We start from the raw sequence: 21,938 nt of genomic DNA, 5'->3' as shown, positions 1-21,938 counted from the left end.
CAGTCATGTGAAATCCATAGATTAAGGCCTAATTTATTTATTTAATTTGACTGATTTCCTTATAGGAACTGTAACTCAGTAAAATCTTAGAAGTTGTTGTATGTTGAGTTTTTTATATTTTTGTTGAGTGTATTTGGTCATTTGCAGCTTCAAATCTTGACATGGTTGGACTTTGCCTCTTGAACTCCAATAGTAGTTGTTCTTTACAACCTTGTAAGTGGAACAGTAGTCGTCTGTAATATGATCATTTGGTGTAAATTCAGCATGTGAAGACTTTGCAAAGCAAGTTTCAAAAGCAGGTTGCCATAGCTCTCATTTGTTCAGTGAGGTGGACGCCACTAGAGACTGGGAGCGATTCCATAGTGATTTCTTACAGCGTTCCTGGGAGTTTCTGGCAGAGTGAGTGGAGCGGGCTCTGACTGGCTGCTGTCCTAGCCCTGCTCAATGGTCTGAGCTGGAGAGGAAAGGAAGCAGGTCTCAACATGAGCAGACAGGTCCACGGAGTAGTAAAGCATACACACACACATTCACTCAGAGCATGTACTAGAGCATGTACTATATTGTATCAGTTATTATAGCGGTTAATGCTGTGGAAACGTTAAAGCACACAAGGTGAGAGACCTGTGTCAGCAAACTTTTAGTACAGTCGATCAATAGTGTGTTTGTGTATGAGGAGTCCAGTTGTTGTGAGTTTTTGTATGTTTATGAGGAGTCTGTTAAAGTGCTCTGAGGAGGAATGACCCTGTGTACTTCCTGCTGCTCAGCTCGGTGAATCATAGCGTTTCGGAGGGCGGGAACTACAAAATGGTTGATTCCATCTGGGCAGTTAAAGGGGAACCTTAGCCTACATGAACCTAGCCTTTGGCTGCTTCCCCCCAAGACACACTATTCAAATCTTGACATGGTTGGACTTTGTGCCTCTTGAACTCCAAGAGTAGTTGTTCTTTACAACTTTGCAAGTAGAACAGTAGTCGTCAGTAATATGACTTAACGATTTACTAAACTCAACAATTTACGATGGAGTTGCGTAACAACTGGTGTGGGTGGACTGGAGCGCCAATGTAACATAAGTTACTTTATAGTTCTGCGTTGTTGGGAATGGGCTTGTAAGTAAGCATTTCATGGGGAAGTCTTCACCTGCAGTATTTGTTTCATGTGACCCATACATTTTTATTTTAAAATAATGTTTTTATCCAAAACTACTGATTTGGATAATCAGTAGTTTTGGATTAAAACATAATTTTATGTGAAGTCGGAGCTCCAGTCCGACCACACTAGTTGCCGCTCAACTGAGTCCCTGCCCAGCAACTGAGTTTAATCTGCTAACATAAACTTAAATGTTAGGGTTAGATGAAGTGAGAGCCTACACATGGTTTGGCCTGTGAAAGTTACTTTACAAGTTCAACTACTAGGATTGTGCCTTTTTGGCTTCTGGACAATGAAAGAAAGTTGATGTGAAAAGACCAGGAGAGAAATGGCACATGAGGAAGTCTTTCATAGGTCCAATAGGCTCGGGAAGTAAATTGAAATACATTTGCCAAATTTATATAATTACTCCTGTCTGTACAGAAACAAATAAAATCATTAGTAATACTTAGCCACAGAGGAATCATGGATCATTAGCTTCTTTAAAATGTTTTGCTGTGGATTGTTTCAAATCACAAGCTTGTAAACCACCACCATGCGTCACCATAGGAATGGTGCCAGTTTCCTCCAGATGTGACACTTGGCATTCAGGCCAAAGACCAGAGAATCTTGTTTCTCATGGTCTGAGGCCTTTAGCTGCCTTTTGGAAAACACCAAGTGGGCTGTCATGTGCTTTTTACTGAGTAGTGGGTTCCGTCTGGCCACTCTACCATAAAGGCCTGATTGGTGGAGTGCTGCAGAGATGCTTGTCCTTCTGCAAGGTTCTCCCATCTCCACAGAGGGCCTTGGTCACCTCCCTGACCAAGGCCCTTCTCCCCCGATTGCTCAGTTTGGCCAGATGGCCAACTCTTCTTCCATTTAAGAATGGTGGAGGCTGTCTTCCGTGTTATTGGGGACCTTCAATGCTGAAGAAATGTTTTGGTAACCTTCCCCAGATCTGTGCCTCAACACAATCCTGTCTCGGAGCTCTACAGACAATTTTTTCAACCTCATGGCCTGGTTTTTGCTCTGACATACACGGTCAACTGTGGGATCTTATATAGACAGGTGTGTGTCTTTTCCAAATCATGTCCAATTAATTACATTTTCCACAGGTGGACTCCAACCATGTTGTAGAAACATCTCATGGATGACCAATGGAAACAGGGTGCGCCTGAGCTTAATTTCAAGTCTCTTAGCAAAGGCTTTGAATGCTTATGAGACTAAGGTATTTCGATTTGTTTTTTTAATACATTTGCTAACATTTCTGAATACTCCATAATTATAGAGCAAAAAAATGTGTTGTGTGTAGATTGAGGATCCTTTTTGTATTTAATCCATTTTAGAATACGGCTGTAATGTAACAACATGTGGAAAAAGTCAAGGGGTCTGAATACTTTCCAAATGCACTGTATGTGTGAAGATAATGTGTCTTGCATATAATTAACATTTTAGACAGGAAAGGGAGGGGTGTGTGGCTAAGATATAGGCGAGTCTCTCTCCAGAATGGTTCAGCTGTCTCTCGACAATTCCTGCGCAGTCATTGTTTCATTGTGTGAATGGTTTGCCCTTTGTTTGTTTGTTTTGATCAATTCCCCATTTCACCAGAAAGTAAACGGACGTAATGGGGAATTGATCAAAAGAGACACTCGAGTCTAGACAGTATTGCAGGCAGACAGGCTGAGTAGAAAGAACCTGAATTTTCATGTTTTTTTTCATCTTTATGTATTTTTACTTAGTTGACAATGGAATTTATTGGCCTACTGCTGCATTGGTCTATAGGCTATGAGTTCCATGCCCTAATGTCTTTAGCTGCCAAAAGATCTCAGTGGATCAATGTGTCCACTTGACGGAGGCCGGTGCTCACACTTTAGTTGAATTTGAACTTTTAGATCATTTGAATTCAGATTTTTATCATTAGCCACGTGACAATGATTTTGAGAAACAGAAACGTTATTGAAATGGAACTGTTCCTCTTGTAATATAGCTGAAATGAATCATTGTCCTTTCTGCTCTGTGTGTGTGTGTGTGTGTGTGTGTGTGTGTGTGTGTGTGTGTGTGTGTGTGTGTGTGTGTGTGTGTGTGTGTGTGTGTGTGTGTGTGTGTGTGTGTGTGTGTGTGTGTGTGTGTGTGTGTGTGTGTGTGTGTGTGTGTGTGTGGTGGCAGGAGGTAAAGGATCCCAAGGAGGTGAACGTGACAAAGGAGGAGGCCGAGGAGGAGCTGCCCCAGCGGAGAGAGAAGAGTGCAGGGAACGTGGCCAACCTGGTCCAGAGGATGAGCACCTACGGCATCCCAGCTGGGGGCTTCCAGCCACACTCACAGCCCCGTGGACTCAAGAAGAGTAAGTTGTGTGTGTGTTGGCTGTGCTTTCATATTTATAATCACATGTTGTCTCCAACGAAGCACTAACTGAAACACTAGGAAGAATGCGCAGGGTCTTCCATTAGTTTCTGTGAACTTAATCGACCATAGGCTACAGCCTGCTGCACACAGAGGGAACCAACACATGTAACTCTCAGAATAAACTGCTTTCAATTCATGTTTCCCAACACTGTGGGAGGAAGGAAATCAGATGTCTGTCCTCTGAATTGTGTCAAATGTATTAAAAGGATTGTAGGTGCATTCTGGATATAGCCTATATTCCCTGCTGCTGTATTTGCATGTCTGTCTGCTAGTCATGGAGGCTTTTCTTCCACATTGAGCCTTTGTATAGCATACACACATTCTCTTGTGTGACATTGGTGAATAGAACTTGATTGACTTGATGTGTCAACAGCAGCAGGGTTACATGAAGGTCAAGTCCCTATTGAAATGCAGCATTAAAGTGGAGATGACGAACTTCTGATAATCACGTTTGTCTCTGCAGGAAACTGCCACTAGCCCATGCCTCCTCCAATCCAATGCTTTTAGATTTGTGGGAAGAAGTGAATGAGTGTACCCTTCAGAAGAAATGAGATATTATTGGGACTCAACAGCCCCTGTGTGCAGCTGTGCTTGTTCAGAGGGGCGTGTCCTGCCACAGGAGCACCTTGCTGAAAAGTCCCATAGTGCTCCTATCAGGAGAGGAGTGTTCTCCTCCTCCACTTCCTGGATCCAGACACCCTTCCCACACTGCCCTCATGCACACCTGGGTGTGTAAACACATCATAAACAAACACCCGTGCACGCGCTTCCAGGATGTTGACGCCATTAGCCGACCCATTGAGCAGTGAATGGACTGGTGTATAACTGGTGTTCCCAGTCTTCTCAGGCTCCTGTCTTTTCTTGTTGTTGTTGCAGTGTCTAAGAAGCGGCAGTGCAAGGCGCTGTTTGATTACATGCCCCAGAACGAGGATGAGCTCGAGCTGAAGATTGGGGATACCATCGACATCGATGAGGAGGTGAGGATAGTGCTTCGTTACACATTTCCATATGCTGCTCGTAATGACTGCATTGGGTTACCTTACCTGTGCTTTATTAAATGTGTCAGACACATTTTTCTGTTTAGAGTTGATTTGTCTGTTGAAGTTGTAGAGGTTAGGATTGCATGGGAGAATGAAAGAGAAATTGCCATGCTCTTTCCGTAACCAACTTACAGCCTAATGGTGTTTACACATGACCATATTTACATTGGATGCAAATCCTAACTCACAGCTAATAGTTCTTTGGGTAGAGCTGAGTGATTAACAACATTTTTGTTGTGTTCCGCTTTTTGGACAACTAATTGATCTGTTCAATTATCTTAATTCCATTTGAGTTTTTTAGTCAGCTCAATGCACAGTTTTCTCTAGACATAAATTACATCAGAGCAGCTCACAGATTACTGCACCTGTACATAGCCCACCTATAATTTAGCCCAAACAACTACCTCTTTCCCTACTGTATTTATTTTATTTATTTATTTATTTATTTTGCTCCTTTGCACCCCATTATTTCTATCTCTACTTTGCACATTCTTCCACTGCAAATCTACCATTCCAGTGTTTTACTTGCTATATTGTATTTACTTTGCCACCATGGCCTTTTTTTCCCTTTACCTCTCATATCTCACTTAATTTGCTCACATCAGATATACACTTGTTTCTACTGTATTATTGACTGTATGTTTGTTTTACTCCATGTGTAACTCTGTCGTTGTATGTGTCGAACTGCTTTGCTTTATCTTGGCCAGGTCGCAATTGTAAATGAGAACTTGTTCTCAACTTGCCTACATGGTTAAATAAAGTTGAAATAATAAATAAACAAACATCAAGCCAAAACTGTAGGGAGTTGTAAGTTTCCAACAGGCCAATATTCTGCATAGTTTAGCGTAGAAAACGTGGTAATTAACTACAATGACCATAAACTATTGCACACCTACTTGCCCAGTCTGTGTGGGGCAAAACACTGAGGGGATAGAGAGCAGTTGCTTCGTGAGGTATCTCTACCTGAAAATACATGATCTAAGTGATTGATAGTTGGTATTCAGCAGTCATAAAAGTATACCTTATTTACTTTGAACTACTAAAAAGGGGATTTTGACAGACAACATAGCCAGCAGCTCTGTAGAGATGGGTGACTTGGAATGAAATAAAACAAGTAATCAAATAAAACAAATGTAATATACACAACAACTGAAATATAAGTCATGTGAATAAACGATGGTTAATACATAATAACAGTAATGGGCAGTCACTACCATCATGTGACTTTTCTTCATTGTTGTATTCTGTGTTACAGCATTTAACCCACATAATACATAATGAATTGAATATTTAAAAACAGAATCAAAACAAATAAAAAAATGTGGTTATTTTTTTATAACCAAACCCGACCTAAAAAAAAGCACTAATCGCTCAGCACTAACCTTAGGCAATAGGCTAATGTTGGAACTTGGTGATGTATAAGGTATATTATTTTAAGGTGATTAGATGTGTACATCAGGTATTCAGAGGGTTCTGATTGGTTGTTCCAGGTAGAGGAAGGCTGGTGGAGTGGAACCATGAATGGAAAATCGGGACTGTTCCCCTCCAACTTCGTCAAAGAGATTGAGACGAACGAAGATGAAGAAACGAACGACGTAATAGATGAAACTGGTAATAATGGAGCTAACGGAGCGTCACTCATGTTCAATCAGAGCATGTCATAACAAGTTAGAGCTGCTAAAGGGTTCTGTTTGTATTATTGTGTCTAGGTAAGAGGCTATAGTGCCTGTCTTTGTTTGTGTATGTGGGCGAGCGTGTGTGTTCTTCTCATGTGCCTATACACATGCACGTGTTTCTGCACGTTTTTGTTTTGTTCCATTCACATTTGACATTGTGTCCTTCCCACAGACGTAAGCGGTAAAGAAGCTCTGCTTCTCCCCACCCCCACCCCCCCCATCCACCCCTCTCCAGGCAACGGAGTGATCGCCCAGCCCAAGAAGATCCGGGGGGTGGGCTTCGGGGACATCTTCAGGGAAGGTTCAGTCAAGCTGAAGGTCCGCCTGCCCAGCTCAGAGGGAGAAGAGAAGAAAGACAAAGTAAGTGATCTGAGCCAGGACTGAGAGATGCCTGTCTGAGAACTCACTTACAGGGTGTCATGGACCTCAACAGGTCCCGATAAGGCTTAAATACTTCCCCTTAAAATAGGCCAAAGTCCTCTGAGAACTAATTCACAATTGAGAGGAAGATGGGCATGCTTTTTAAATGTCCAAAAAGCTTCCAACTGTCAGTATAATACGAGTAAGGAATGTTTATGATCAGTGGTGGGGAAAAAGTACCCAATTGTCATACTTGAGTAAAAGTAAAGATGCCTTAATAGAAAATGACTCAAGTAAAAGTAGAAGTCACCCAGTAAAATACTACTTGAGTAAAGGTATTTGGTTTGAAATATAGTTAAGTATCAAAGTCAATAAAATTGATAAAGTATAAATCATTATAAATTCCTTATATTAAACAAACCAGACGGCACAATTTTTATTTTTTTAATTTACGGATAGCCAGGGGCTCACTCCACTCATAATTTACAAACAAAGCATTTGTGTTTAGTCAATCTGCCAGATCAGATAGTAGGGATGACCAGGGATGTTCTCTTGATAAGTGCGTGAATTGGACCATTTTCCTCTCTTGCTAAGCATTCAAAATGTAACAGGTACTTTTGGGTGTCAGGGAAAATGGATGTGTATGGCGTTAAGTACATTTTCTTTAGAAATGTAATGAAGTAAAAGTTAAAAAAAAATAAAAATAGTGAAGTACATATACCAAAAATAACTACTTAGGCAGTTCTTCAAAGTATTTTTACTTAAGTAATTTACACCACTGTTTATGGTTAGCATGTTGATACTGAGAGTCATATCACAAAAGTCAGAAATGGATTGCATTGACACCAGTGCTGGTGTACGAAATAATTTTACATGGGTTAATATTGGTTTCTGAACTTGTTTTACATTAGCTAACATTCGGAGTTCAGCCACCGTTACACAGTCAGTATTGTTTAGTGTTGCGTGAAGGAGTACATAGGTGTCGCTGGCCTTTTGGAATCCCCTGAGTGTTTCAGTCCTGGGAGAGGTAGCGCAGTGTAGTGTGGGTTGACTTACTTTGTCAACCTTTCCCTCTCTTCAGCTTTGTTTTGTTCGCTAATTGTTTGGGTGCCAGGCAGGCAGTTTCCCTGCTCCCTCTGATTGACCTAGTTTCCTGGCGTCATATCTGAGGTAGATGTTTCAGTGTGTCTCTATGGTAGGTATTTCAGTGTTTCTGTGGAAGAAATTTCAGTGCGTTTCTGAATTAGATATTTCTGTGTGTTTCTAAGGGAGATGGACTATATATACAAAAGTATGTGGACACCCCTTCAAATGAGTGGATTTGGCTATTTCAGCCACACACATTGCTGACAGGTGTATAAAATCAAGCACACAGCCATGCAATCTCCATAGATAAACATTGGCAGTAGAATGACAGTAGAATGACCTTACTGAAGAGCTCTGACTTTCAAGTGGCACCGTCATAAGATGCCACCTTTCCAACAAGTCAGTTAGTCAAATTTCTGTTCTGCTAGAGCTGCCCCGGTCAACTGTATGTGCTGTTATTGTGGAGTGGAAACATCTAGGAGCAACAATGGCTCATCCGCGACGTGGTAGGCCACATAGGCTCACAGAATGGGACCCCCGAGTGCTGAAGCACGTAGCGCGTATAAATCTTCTGTCCTCGGTTGCAACACTCACTACCGAGTTCCAAACTGCCTCTGGAAGCAACGTCAGCACAATAACTGTTCGTCGGGAGCTTCATGAAATGGGTTTCCATGGTCGAGCAGCCACACACACAAGCCGAAGATCACCAGGAGCAATGCCAAGTGTCGGCTGGAGTGGTGTAAAGCTCACCGCCATTGGACTCTGGAGCAGTGGAAACGCGTTCTCTGGAGTGATGAATCATACTTCACCATCTGGCAATCCTACAGATGAATCTTGGTTTGACGGATGTCAGGACAACGCTACCTGCCCCAATGCATAGTGCCAAGTGTAAAGTTTGGTGAAGGAGGAATAATGACCTGGGGCTGTTTTTCATGGTTTGGGCTAGTCTGGGCCCTTAGTTCCAGTGAAAGGAAATATTAATGCTTCAGCATACAATAACATTCTTCCTTCTTTGTGGAAACAGTTTGGGAAGGCCCTTTTCTGTTTCTGCATGACAATGCCCTTGTGCACAAAGCGAGCTCCATATGGAAATTGGTTTGTTGAGATTGGCGTGGAAGAACTTGACTGGCCTGCACAGAGCCCTGACCTCAACTCCATCGAACACATTTAAGATGAATTGGAACGCCGACTGCAAGCCAGGCCTAATCGCCCAACATCAGTGCCCAACGTCACTAATGCTCTTGTGGCTGAAATGGAAGCAAGTCCCCGTAGAGGAAAGCCTTCCCAGAATAGTGGAGGCTGTTTATGGCAGCAAAGGAGAGACCAACACCATATTTTAATGCCCATGATTTTTTAATGAGATGTTCAAAGAATTGGTGTCCACATACTTTTGCTCATGTATAGTATTTCAGTGCGTTTCTGGGTGAGATATTTCGGTGTGTTTACAGACAAACTGCAGCTGCACATCCAAATTAATGTTAGATGTTTTTATTTGCATTATTAGCCCTGCTAATAGCACACTGTCGATTACAGCATCCATTTAACCCCCTCTGAAACTCTTCTCTCTTCCCTCCTTCTCTCCCCCACCTTTGTCATGGCAGCGTTGGTTCAGTCTTCGTCCCACAGCTTACAAGAAGGCATATTCCATTACGCTGTCGTTCACACACACTCCATCTGTAGATGCATCTCTCTCTGCTCTCTCTCTCTCCTCGTGACTCAACAGCTTGTGGCTCTCAATTCCTTTCATCCGAGACACAACAGACTACCGTAGGCCTGCCTGGCTCTACCACTTGTCTGTCTGCTCGCGCCGCAACTAACAAAGGCTGTTCCATGTCGACTCTTTCCCATCCCAAGCTTTCTGATGTTAGTATATGTTTTAGCGTAACTCTTAACCCATGTGACATAGTCTGTAGTAGACTGGCATCTCTTCAAACACTGACCTGCACGCTGACTGACACACTGTCTGTTGATCAATCAGTGAGTCCGCTGATGGCTCTGTGTTCATTCCGGTCAGGGATCTGGTGGAGACCATCTGGGCATTGTGCTGTGCATCCAATCATGTCAGTAAATCCATCTGTGGTTTGCTTCATTTTAGCCAATCCCATCATTACCATCTGCCGCAAAGCCCGCCCATTCCAACACGACAGATTCACAGAAAGCAGAGGGGGACAGCAAAGCAAAAGGTAAGAGAGAGGGTAAATGTCCCAGTGTTTATGATTAGAAGTGACTGTTCTATTCAAAATGTAATATAGTGTTGCGTTCTCAGACATTACACTTGATCATGATAACACAACATGTATAGTGTTTTATTGTGATTTGTTCTTACATTGAGGGTAGGTTTATATTGTGAGGGAATGTGTAACTACAATCACACAGTTGCTACCTAGCTAAGTGTTCAACTTTTAAAGCCAATTTCAGGGTTAGTATTAGCCAATGGGAATGGTATCACTAGGAAAAAACATATCACATCCATTACTTAACATGTGTTCATGTATTCTGTGTGTGTGGTTTGTTTGTCAATGACTTCTTGAGAAATGCAGAGTGTTGTTCCTCCTTCCTCAGTAAAAGAATACTGCAAGGCCACCTTTGCTTTTGAGTCCACAAACGAAGACGAGCTGACACTGAAAGATGGCGACGTAATACAAATATTGAGTAAGGTAAGTAAAAGCCACACTGACCAGCAACAAGACCCTAGCCTATACTCAGTGGAGGAGCTTAAAGCTACTACTACTGCTACTACTTGAACAGTCTCCATTTGCTAGTCAAAAAAGTTTTCAAACAGACTACATGACTGTCCCTCTTGTAAGGGAGAGGGGTAACTAGATAGAGGATCTATATTTCCAGCCATGTGTCTACACTATAAGCCTGGCAAATGGTGCCACATTTTAACACCGGGCATTATCTATTTGGTCCTGGTCAACATGGTCCTTCACAGACCGTGGTCCCCTCAGTGTGTTAATCTCACCCCCAGACCAGACCCAGGTACAGTCATCCATCTTACTGCACACTCTCCAAACCTGCCTATCTATTTTTCCCTAGTGGCCTAGGTGAATGTTGTGAGCAAGGACTGGACCAGGACCCCAGGGACAGATTTAAGTATTTAGTCCTAATGCTTTGTATTGTGGATTTAGGTAGACCTGGGTAGTTTGTCGGCACGACGACATTTAGAAAAAGAAAACTAGTTATCCTCTTATTGGACCAGTTCAGGTAGTACCTCTCCATCTCAAAAAGCCCTCTAAACACAACGCTGATCACCAACGAGCACCCTGCTTTGTTTTGGAAGCAGTAGGATGAGAGGAAGCCGTCGTCATAGCAAGTAGGTGATCTACGGCAGTTAGCTTCCCTTGATGTTGGCCAGAGACTGGGGACTTGAATGTCACACCCTGAAGAAAAGCATTAATGCTGGGAACGCGGTCAAGACATAGTGCTAGTCCGTCTGGAGAGGCTGAGATACCATTAAGAGATGATGTGTCTCTCGAATCATGGTTTGTTATTTAAGGCAGACACATTATGAAAGATCGTGTTTCGCTGTGGGTAAATCAAGATGTTTAAGCGCCATCTAGTGTCCATTAAGCAGATTGATGTTCAAGGGCTGCATTCAACTTGATTTGAAATCTAAAGGCAATGTTTCTTCGTTCGCGGAGACTGCATTCACAGTAAACGCTGCATATGTGAACACTGCATCTAACATGAAGTGAGGCTGATTTATATTGAATGAAAATAATCATTGTTTATTCAGAGGAGATGGGAGAATTTATTTTGATTACAAAATGGCCTGATGCAGACATTTTAGAATGTTTCTCAGACTCCCGTCTCCTAACGGTCTATATTATGATGTTCTGTGCTTGTGTCTTAGCCTTTTCATCGTAATGTTTGAGAAGTGCTTCACCAATAAAGTTCTTGTTATGTTTCAGGACACTGGGGAGCCGGGGTGGTGGAGAGGGGAGATCGGAGGTAAAGAGGGTGTCTTTCCTGACAACTTTGTGGCTGTTATGTCAGATGAAGACAAAGAGGTAAGATAAAAGTGGTAGTGAACGCCAGAACCCATGTGTTCCCTAGTTGCCTTTTTGTCCCCAAGTAGCCGGTGTGTGAAGTCAGTCATTTGACTTATGATCATACATGTTTAGTTATAAAAACTGTCTTCATCATGATCATACATGTTTAGTTATTTTTTTAATTAAAAACTGTCTTCATGTTGCAGCCAGCTCCCACATCAAGAGGATCAGTCAAACTGTCTCCCAAGCAGGAAGCAGAAGAGGTACGCTGGGCTGTCCACATGCTTGTGTTAGAGTACATGGTGTATGTTCACAGAATTAATATGGGCCTCTTCCATTGATATAAAACACAGTTATGATGAGAGTGGTATCCTGGGAATAATGTCCTGATATTGGATCCACCATAATGTGTGGTCTTTGTCAGGGGGCTCTAAGTCATCACTCACTTTATACTGAAACGTATGCTTTCTCTAAATATTCATACATAAGTCTGAAGTTTACATTCACCTTAGCCAAATACATTTAAACAAAGTTTTTCACAATTCCTGACATTTAATCCTAGTAAAATTTCTGTCGTAGGTCAGTTGAGATCACCACTTTAGTTTAATAATGTGAAATGTCAGAATAATAGTAGAGAGCTTTTATTTATTTCATCACATTCCCAGTGGGTCAGAAGTTTACATACACTCAATTAGCATTTGGTAGCATTGCCTTAAAATTTTTTACTTGGGTCAAACGTTTCAGGTAGCCTTCCACAAGCTTCCCACACGAAGTTGGGTGAATTTTGGCCCATTCCTCCTGATAGAGCTAGTGTAAATGAGTCACGTTTGTAGGCCTCTTTGCTCACACACACTTTTTCAGTTCTGCCCACAAATTTTCTATAGGATTGAGGTCAGGGCTTTGTGATGGCCACTCTAATATCTTGACTTTGTTGTCCTTAAACCATTATTTGGAAGTATGCTTGGGGTCATTGTCCATTTGGAAGACCCATTTGCGACCAAGCTTCTTCCTGACTGATGTCTTGAGATGTTGCTTCAATATATCCACATAAGTTTACTCCCTCATGATGCCATCTATTTTGTGAAGTGCACCAGTCCCTCCTGCAGCAAAGCACCCCCACAACATGATGCTGCCACCCCCATGGCTGACGGATGGGATGGTTTTCTTCGGCTTGTAAGCTTCCCCTTTTTCCTCCAAACATAAAGATGGTCATTATGGCCAAACAGTTCTATTTTTGTTTCATCAGACCAGAGGACATTTCTCCAAAAAATACAATCTTTGTCCCCATGTGCAGTTGCAAACCGTAGTCTGGCTTTTTTATGGCGATTTTGGAGCAGTGGCTTCTTCCTTGCTGAGCGGCCTTTCAGGTTATGTCGAAATAGGACTCGTTTTACTGTGGATATCGATACTTTTGTACCTGTTTCCTCCAGCATCTTCACAAGGTCCTTTGCTGCTGTTCTGGAATTGATTTGCACTTTTCACACCAAAGTACGTTCATCTCTAGGAGACAGATCGCGTCTCCTTCCTGAGCGGTATGACGGCTGTAGGGTTCCGTGGTGTTTATACTTTATACTTCAGGTGTTTGGAAATTGCTCACAGGGATGAACCAGACTTTGGCCTTGAAATACATCCACAGGTACACCTCCAATTGACTCAAATGATGTCAAGTAGCCAATGACATAATTTTCTGGAATTTTCCAAGCTGTTTAAAGGCACGGTCAACTTAATGTAAACTTCTGACCCACTGGAATTGTGATACAGTGAAAAAATCTGCCTGTAAACAATTGTTGGAAAAATTACTTGTCATGCACAAAGTAGATGTCCTAACCGACTTGCCAAAACTATAGTTTGTCAACAAGAAATTTGTTGAGTGGTTGAAAAACTAGTTTTAATGACTCCAACTTAAGTGTATTATAAACTTCCGACTTCAACTGTAGTTACTGAGCTCTCACAGTTTTAATATTGTCTTTAGCTAAGACCCCTCACAGCAAATGTTCGTTCAAAAAAAAATTGGCACGGAGCAAATTTTGTCTAACTTTTTATTTGATTTAACCAAGTAAGTTGACTGAGAACACATTCTCATTTACAGCAACGGCCTGGGGAATACTTACAGGGGAGAGGAGGGGGATGAATGAGCCAATTGTAAGCTGGGGATGATTAGGTGACCATGGTGGTATGAAGGCCAGTTTGGGAATTTAGCCAGGACCCCGGGGTTAACACCCCTACTCTTAGGATAAATGCCATGGGATCTTTAGTGACCACAGAGAGTCGGGACACCCATATAACATCCCATCCGAAAGACGGCACCCTACACAGGGCAATGTCCACAATCACTGCCCTGGGACATTTGTATATATTTTTTAGACCAGAGGAAATGGTGCCTCCTACTGGCCCTCCAACACCACTTCCAGCAGCATCTGGTCTCCTATCCAGGGACCAACCAAGACAACCCTGCTTGGATTCAAGAGGAAAGCCAGCAGTGGGATGCAGGGTGGTATGCTGCTTGTTGATAGGGGTGTGGGCCACAGAAAAACTGAACTTAACACGAGGGGCCGCAGTGGCTTGCAGGTCTGCGTACCCATAGCCATACCCACACATGCAGTCAGAGACCTAGCCTTTTGGGGGCCCTAAGTTACATTTTGTTGAGGGGCCCCCCCGCACCTTGCAAGCAAAACATTTTAGCGGCAGTCCTCTACACATTTTGCCATGGGGCATCCAGAAAACAAGTTTGATGTAAAAGATTTAGTAATTTTATAACTAATTTCATGCATTTCTAATCATTTTGCCATGGGGTGGAGCATTGTTTTCTTCAGTTTTACAGGTAATTTCCTGCAACTCTATACAAATTTTGTCATACGGTGGGGAGAAATGTTTGCAGTTTTTAATATGATTTCGGAGTGAGACGGCCTAACAAAATCATTGGGGGCCCCCGGTCGGTAGTTCAACCATTATTACTACAAGTTTAGATAGCTAGACTAATTTACAAAAAAAAAACGTTTAGTTGACATGGCTAATTGAGAGAGATTATTATGCACAACCAAATGTCGAAATTGCACGTTGTATATTTTACCATTCTAACTCTCAACAGGAAGTTGAGACAACTGAGTTCCCAGAAAATATATATATGTATTTTTTTGCCTGCATTCCTGATATAGTTCTACCAGAATGACATATCATCAAAAACAATGGAGAAAGTGCATATTATAACGTTTCTATGATACAGCCTACAGTAGTAACCTATGTGTGTTGTTCAATGTAGCCTACGTTCAATGAGATTTGATCAAAAAAACACTTTATAAAATAAAATGTATTATTATCCCCATACCATTATTATAGCGAATCAGACCCTCTGCCTATTATTCAAGCATGTCTCAAAATTCAACACTGCCCCTTTAAGACATAAAAAAGCTCTATCTGACTCGATTTTCAAGGATGGCTAGAAATGTACACGTTTTTGTGCTGTTGGAGGAAGCAATCACACCCCATTGCAGACCAGAAATGATCTGTAACTGGGCTAATAACCAGCAAAGAATATGAATAAATGTGCACACGTGGTTGTGCTGTCAATAGAATCATCAGACGAGGCGCTCTGCCTACATCAAAATCACAGACAGTCCTGTTAGATTTGTTTCGGTATGTTGCATTGAAAGGTGGACAATATGTTGATTTGATCTCAATTCCCACAATATAGGGACGACTTGATTATGTAAACTAACAGGGCAAACTACTAAAGTTGTTCAATCTCGTGCATCTCTTTGCGGGCTGGTATTTCATCTGCGCGGAAGTCCTGGGGAAGCTGCGCCCCCAGCACGCGCACAGTTTAGAGGAAACATTGCTCACAGCTGTTCTGTTCAAAGAGAATTGTACACTATCAATTCCTTCTGGTCAAAAAGTATCCTCCAGCTAAATAGTCATTTGTTAAAGTTGAATTTCGGAGAATATAATTGTTAATCGTAAGTAAAGTTCCTGGTACTTGAACTAAGAGTCCTGCCCGTTGTTGCCTCACCGGCCCACACAGTGGCTGTCGTGTCACGGCCCTGTGGAGAGAACACACTGCTCTGCCCCCCCACCCCACCCCACATTGGGGCGGCAGAGTAGCCTAGTGGTTAGAGCGTTGGACTAGAAAGGTTGCAATTTCAAACCCCCCCGAGCTGACAAGCTTACTAATCTGTCGTTCTGCCCCTGAACAAGGCAGTTAACCCACTGTTCCTAGGCCATCATTGAAAATAAGAATTTGTTCTTAACTGACTTGCCTAGTTAGATAAATGTTTTTAAAAAATGTAGGTCAATGGGTGAAGCAGTGGTGGAGCACAGTCTTCTGGCCCAGAGCGTTGAGAGTTTTTACTCCATAAATTAGCTCAATGTTGCCCTTTGTTTAAGGCCCTGGCCTAGGCAGAGGGAATGTGATGAGCACTGGCTCATGTGACAGTTGAGAAACACACGCTGGTCAAATGTTCATGAGAGGGAGGGATGTTCTCAGCTCTGCTAGATGCTCAGTAGAGGGCAGCCATTAACAGATCTCCATTAAGAGGTTACCAGGCCAGTCACTTTCGCTCTCTCTCTCTCTTCTGTTTTCATTCTTGTTTTCTTTCTCTCCATCTCTCTCTCTATTTCTAAATAGTTTTTGCCAGCATGGTATAAAGTGTGGATTGTTACAGCATACATATCCCGGTATGCATCTTTTGTGGTGCTGGCAAGGAGCATTATCAATCTGAAATGTTGCAGTATCCATCCTATTATCACTGCATGACGTTTACTTACAGGAGAAAGACTTGAGTTTTAAACCTCCTAATCCACCACTCATAGGTGACCCACTGATGCTGTTGATAAAGATTGCTAGTTCCCTTTTGACTACCACAGTTTGTCTGCAAATAATTCTCAGGTATAGCCTTAACATGGAAAGTTGCCATGGAAGTTGTAATCACACTATAATAGAATGATCTCATTGGGCTTGTGGAAAGGCTATGAGTAGAAAAGCACACACTTGTTGTCTAGAAGCTGTCAGTGTTACTGCAGTGTCCTACTGCTTGGCATCATCTATTAAGGACTTAATGTAATTCCATAGGACAAACATTAAAGCATATTTTAAGATGAGCAAGATTAAGATCAGTGTAATAATTGCGTGTTGTGTTAATTTGGAGCATGTGCTTCTCTTCTGACTCATGCTCTGGCCTCCGCATTTGATGCCTGGCATCACTCTTCCTCAGCCCTCTAGTCTCTGACACACTGATGGGCCTGAGCAAGATGCTGTGCAGATTCCTTAATCTTTCTATCTAAAGAGCAAGGTCATTTGTATATCAGTGATTCGGCCCAGTGCATTTCTCAGGCTGGATCCCTGGAACAGCTGCCGTGACATCGGAATCTCTGGCACATGACTTTACAGTAAGGAAGCCCTGTGTTGCTATTGATATAATGTTTAAATTGGAATGATATCAGGTCGACTAAAGTCGAAGCATGTTCAAATCTATTACAAATATTCCATCAGAAATATTACCAGGAATTGGGAACAATTTAAAGAAACGGATGAAGACCAAAATCATCCAAACATTGTTCTAATGGTTACAGCAAAGGGCAGTCATTCTCTGGAGCAACAAACAATTGTTGAACAGACCCTGCCTTTCTTCTTTGTTAAATGTGAAATTCATCTGAGCAATTGCCCCAAAATAATTGAATTTAGTTGTGCGCTTAAAAAAACATGAAAACATTGTGTCCCCTTGAACAAACAATTAACCCGAGACATACTGTTTTTCGGTGTTCACAAACCACACCCTCGCCCCTACCAACTCCCTTGGAGGGCGCTCCATTGTCACATGATGCTGATGGAACTCAGACGGTGACTTCAAGGGTGGCAAGGGATCAAATAAACCAATCAATTTCAGGACACACTCATGACTTGAATAATGCAATTCATGTTCCACTTTTAAATAATAAAACAAGCATGACTTTCAAAATGAGAAAATTCCCCCTGTAGATATAAACCCCCCCAGTAACAGCTAAAATAATTATTTGGGAGGTATTTCATATGTTACATGTATCAAGCCTTGAAATCTGACACATACAAATACAGGTGACTCATAATTAGGGATGACTACTATTTTGTGTGAAATTTAAAAATGATGCTTAGGATGGGATAAGTAATCCTTCTCACCCCCCTTAAGATTTAGATGCACTATTGTAAAGTGACTATTCTACTGGATGTCATAAGGTGAATGCACCAATTTGTAAGTCGCTCTGGATAAGAGCGTCTGCTAAATGACTTAAATGTTAATGTAAATGCTTAAAAAAAGATGCAGTGTGTTATGGGATACCACTTCGCTCTGAAGCCTGCAGTGTAGCCGACTCGGTCAAAGTTGTTATCGAAGGGATTAATTAGGGCCTTCACCCTTTCACTCCCTCAGCTTTGGGACACCTGTGCATATGGCGGAAGCGCGTGTGAACGTACAAATGGAGGGACAAAGGGAAGGGGGTGATTTGACACAAGGAGTAAATAACAAGTAAAAAATAACATGGCTATATACAGGGTGTACCAGTACCAAGTCGTTGTGCAGGGGTACAATGTAACTTAAGTAGTGATGTGCATATAGTAGGGGTTGCCATACCAGGCCGTGATACAGAATACATAGATCAAACACTAGTATGGAATGGAACAATCTAATATCTCATGACAAATAAAAAATACCTTTGGTTTGACATCTGAGTTTTAATCAAACTAATATTTGAAATGGTATGTGTATTCTTTACATTAATAAGTGGTATATCCTTTTGATAAATGATTAGTCAAAAGAATGAGACTCGTGTTTCATGTCTTAGTTGAATTGGTTTGAATTAATTTCTCCTTCCTTCAATTCAAATGTAATTAAAATTTTGCGTCCCTTGAGGTGTGGCCAATTCAAATTAGTTCTGGGTTGTTGGCCTGTCACAAGGTATTCGGGGTTGTTTTTCGTCAGCCTTGTTGGCCTGTCACAAGGTATTCGGGGTTGTTTTTCGTCAGCCTTGTTGGCCTGTCACAAGGTATTCGGGGTTGTTTTTCATCAGCCTTGTTTGCCTGTCACAAGGTATTCGGGGTTGTTTTTCATCAGCCTTGTTGGCCTGTCACAAGGTATTCGGGGTTGTTTTTCATCAGCCTTGTTGGCCTGTCACAAGGTATTCAGGGTTGTTTTTCATCAGCCTTGTTGGCCTGTCACAAGGTATTCAGGGTTGCTTTTCTTTCGGAAAAATGCTTGACTTGTTACCTTACTACGTACTGTACTTATTAACATATTCCCTGAATGTTGAACCCAATTCAGTGGGGCAAGAAAGTGCTCTTTCTCTCTGTACTTGTTGGCCATCATGGTGTATCTGCTGGGAGTCTGATGTTTAAACTGAGGGCTACTGTATTGACCCAATTTGTGTTTTTCAGAGACTCAAGAAGCCGCCGCCACCATCAAAAAGCATAGGTAAGGCCTGTTTCATAAGGAACATGTGACCATCATCAATCTCCTGTAGATGAACATGTGTGGTAGTAGATCACTATCAGTTAACGGAGAGGCAGGCAGCGGGCGACTTATCTTCAAAACATCCCCACACGAGTCTTCTCTAGTACAGTAGCAAACAATATGGGCAGACAAACATAAAGGTGTACCTCTGCCTGTGCCCATTAGCATGTCCTGTCACCTAATATCATGGGCGGCAGGTAGCCTAGCGAAGGTCACTTGCTCGAATCCCTCAGCCGACAAGGTGAAAACTCCACCAGATAATTGTCATCCTCTCCAGTTCTGAATGCTTGGTTAGTGGATGCTTTATAGATTTAAACGCCACTCAAAGATTTTCATAAGTGGCAATTGCTGTAAATCTCCCGAGAGGATGCCTAAATTGGTGCGTTATTAAGAATGCCTTGAGTTGAGAGTGTTGCGCTACGACCCCAAGTTCAAGATTCAGGGCTAAAGAAACCAACATCTAAGACTTTCCCAACTTTGTTTTACTACCAAGTAGTACACTCAGTCCAGATCTAAGCCGAACTGCCAAGGCCGACAGAGGCGTGATGCATGTAGGGAGTTAGGATCCTTTGATTCCTGTCTGATAGCACAGTGTACTCTCACATAGCACACTCCTAGGGCTTTCATCCCTGCGGCTGTTAGAGGAGATACAAGACCTCTGGTATAATGGGTTTTAACTATGCCATAGATCTAGATCTCTGGAGGCAGGGAGACTTCCCCAATGCCCTCAAGGTGTAGGATTAATGACTTGTCCCATTCATTCTAACTGCTCACATATTTGTATTTATATTTGAATTACTTTTCCGAATTGAAGAAGGTACTTGGCTGTTCTATATTGCACCGGCATTCACCTAGATATCTGTCTTGATTGGAAGAAATCATGTTTTCTCTTCTGAGGTTGTTGTTTCCGAGAGGGGTGCTAAGACTGACATATCTAGAACACCCACATCTGAAGTTATAGGCGCTTGCAAAAAGCACTGCAAAGATTTCTGTACTCTCCCTTTAGTCTGCACAGGAAACACTTGTCTCCACATCCTCCTGCCTGTCTGCAGAATATCTGTTTAGTTTGCTCTGTGTTCGAGTGGCTGTCCTCATAGACTCATGATCCACGGTAAAGAGAGGAGGACGTTACTAAACAACGGAAACATGCTTCGCTTTTCAGCTCGAAAACCTGAGGTCCCGAGCGCCGACAAGAAGCCCCAGCATCCCCATCCTGAGGATAGAGGTAAGGGTCGCCCTCTTCCCTCCCTTCCACCTATCTGCCCTTTCCCATTAAGGGGTGAGAACCCCCCCCCCCCTGGGAGCAGCACTTGTGCCCCAGCAGATGAGTTGGTGTGAAGAAGGTTGCAGACAACACCTCCCACCTCCCAATCAGCCCCGACAGCTCCAAGGGACATGTGGCTCTCCGGATGAGAGCCCACCCCACCAATCACATCCTCTCCGATATCACATATATATTTTTTTAGCGCCGTTGCAGTTCACCCTGGCCCTATGTGTCTGGGGAGTCAGTCTCATCCGTAACACCAAAGGAGAGTTTGCTCTGTTTGCCGATAGACATGCAGGTCTTTATTTACTAAGTGTTCGTACCAAGTGTCAAGGAGAAAGCCGACATTTTGCCTGTGTATTTGGACCCCACATGAATAACTTAATGAATAATATGAATAAATAACTGTGAATGCTCAGGAAAGCTGTCCTCAAGGGTCTAGACACTAGACAGACAGACACTTGTCGTACAGATAACGGTAGGGATCCACTTTTTGACAGTAGAACAGCATGAAGGGCGATGGTGATTATGCTAATGTGCTTTTGACCTGGTCCTGGTTCCCTCGCTACAGTGGTGACTTTTTTCCCCTCTTTATTAACAAGTAAAGGTTTATACAATCGATGGACAATTTATCAGATTGGCCACCAGTTCACACATACTATGGATAGTTTTATTTATTTATCCTATAGAAATTCTATGATTTCTTCCCCCTATTGTGTAAGAGACATTATGTACAGTGCCTTCAGAAATAATTCACACCATTTGACTTTTTACACATTTTGTTACAGCCTGAATTTTATATTGATTGAGATTTTGTGTCACTGGCCGACACACAGTACCCCATAATGTCAAAGTGGAACTATATTTTTTACAAATTAATAAGAAATGAAAGGCTGAAATGTCTTGAAACAATAAGTATTCAACCCCTTTGTTATGGTAAGCCTAAATAAGTTCAGGAGTACAAATTTGCTTCACTAGTCACATAAGTTGTATGGACTCACTCCGCAATAATATTGTTTAACTTGACGACTACCTCATCTCTGTACCCCACACATTCAATTCATTATCTGTAAGGTCGAGCAGTGAATTTCAAACCCAGGTTCAACCACAGAGACCAGGGAGGATTTCCAATGCCTTCCAAAGAACGGCACCTATTGGTAGATGAGTAAAAAACAGACATTGAATTAGGGCTGACCCCATTTAGTCGACAGGTCGATTGTTTGGTCGATAGGGTGTTGGCCGACCGAGATTTATTTAGTCGAGCAGTAGCAAAAAATGATCATTCATGGTGTACCATACACCGGTCTGAATCACACCTGTCTGAGTGGACTAATCCATTGTGGAGGCTGTGGGGATGGCATAGTCAATCGCTCTAAGACATGTGCTACTGAAATTGTATATGGTTATATTACGAAAGAACAATGGTGCAAAGCTAATAAAATGTATATTATTTATTATAACAAATGCAGATAGCGGCCACTGTCCGCGGTTCTGAAACATCAGTGTGCTGTTGA

At 42.2% G+C, this 21,938-nt stretch overlaps 1 protein-coding gene across 6 annotated transcripts in view; it reads left to right on the top strand.

Moving 5' to 3' along the window:
- The window catches only part of LOC118386961 (CD2-associated protein-like), a 96,076-nt gene that overhangs the window by 40,787 nt on the left and 33,351 nt on the right, over positions 1-21,938 (top strand). For 3 of the 6 annotated variants that reach the window (XM_035775004.2, XM_035775003.2, XM_035775007.2), the window contains 10 exons: positions 3,292-3,466; positions 4,405-4,505; positions 6,059-6,179; positions 6,417-6,604; positions 9,786-9,873; positions 10,253-10,347; positions 11,605-11,703; positions 11,892-11,948; positions 19,085-19,121; positions 20,323-20,385. In XM_035775004.2, coding sequence (XP_035630897.1) covers positions 3,292-3,466; positions 4,405-4,505; positions 6,059-6,179; positions 6,417-6,604; positions 9,786-9,873; positions 10,253-10,347; positions 11,605-11,703; positions 11,892-11,948; positions 19,085-19,121; positions 20,323-20,385 — 1,024 coding nt within the window. Of the gene's footprint in view, positions 1-2,240; positions 2,354-3,291; positions 3,467-4,404; positions 4,506-6,058; positions 6,180-6,416; positions 6,605-9,785; positions 9,874-10,252; positions 10,348-11,604; positions 11,704-11,891; positions 11,949-19,084; positions 19,122-20,322; positions 20,386-21,938 lie in introns of all 6 variants that reach the window. The other 3 variants (XM_035775006.2, XM_035775005.2, XM_052523763.1) reach the window with 3 other exon arrangements.

This window comes from Oncorhynchus keta, chromosome 8, assembly GCF_023373465.1.
Source record: "Oncorhynchus keta strain PuntledgeMale-10-30-2019 chromosome 8, Oket_V2, whole genome shotgun sequence".
NCBI lineage: Eukaryota > Metazoa > Chordata > Actinopteri > Salmoniformes > Salmonidae > Oncorhynchus > Oncorhynchus keta.
Note: the sequence above shows the minus strand (reverse complement) of the source record. Positions and strands in the feature narration are given on the sequence as shown.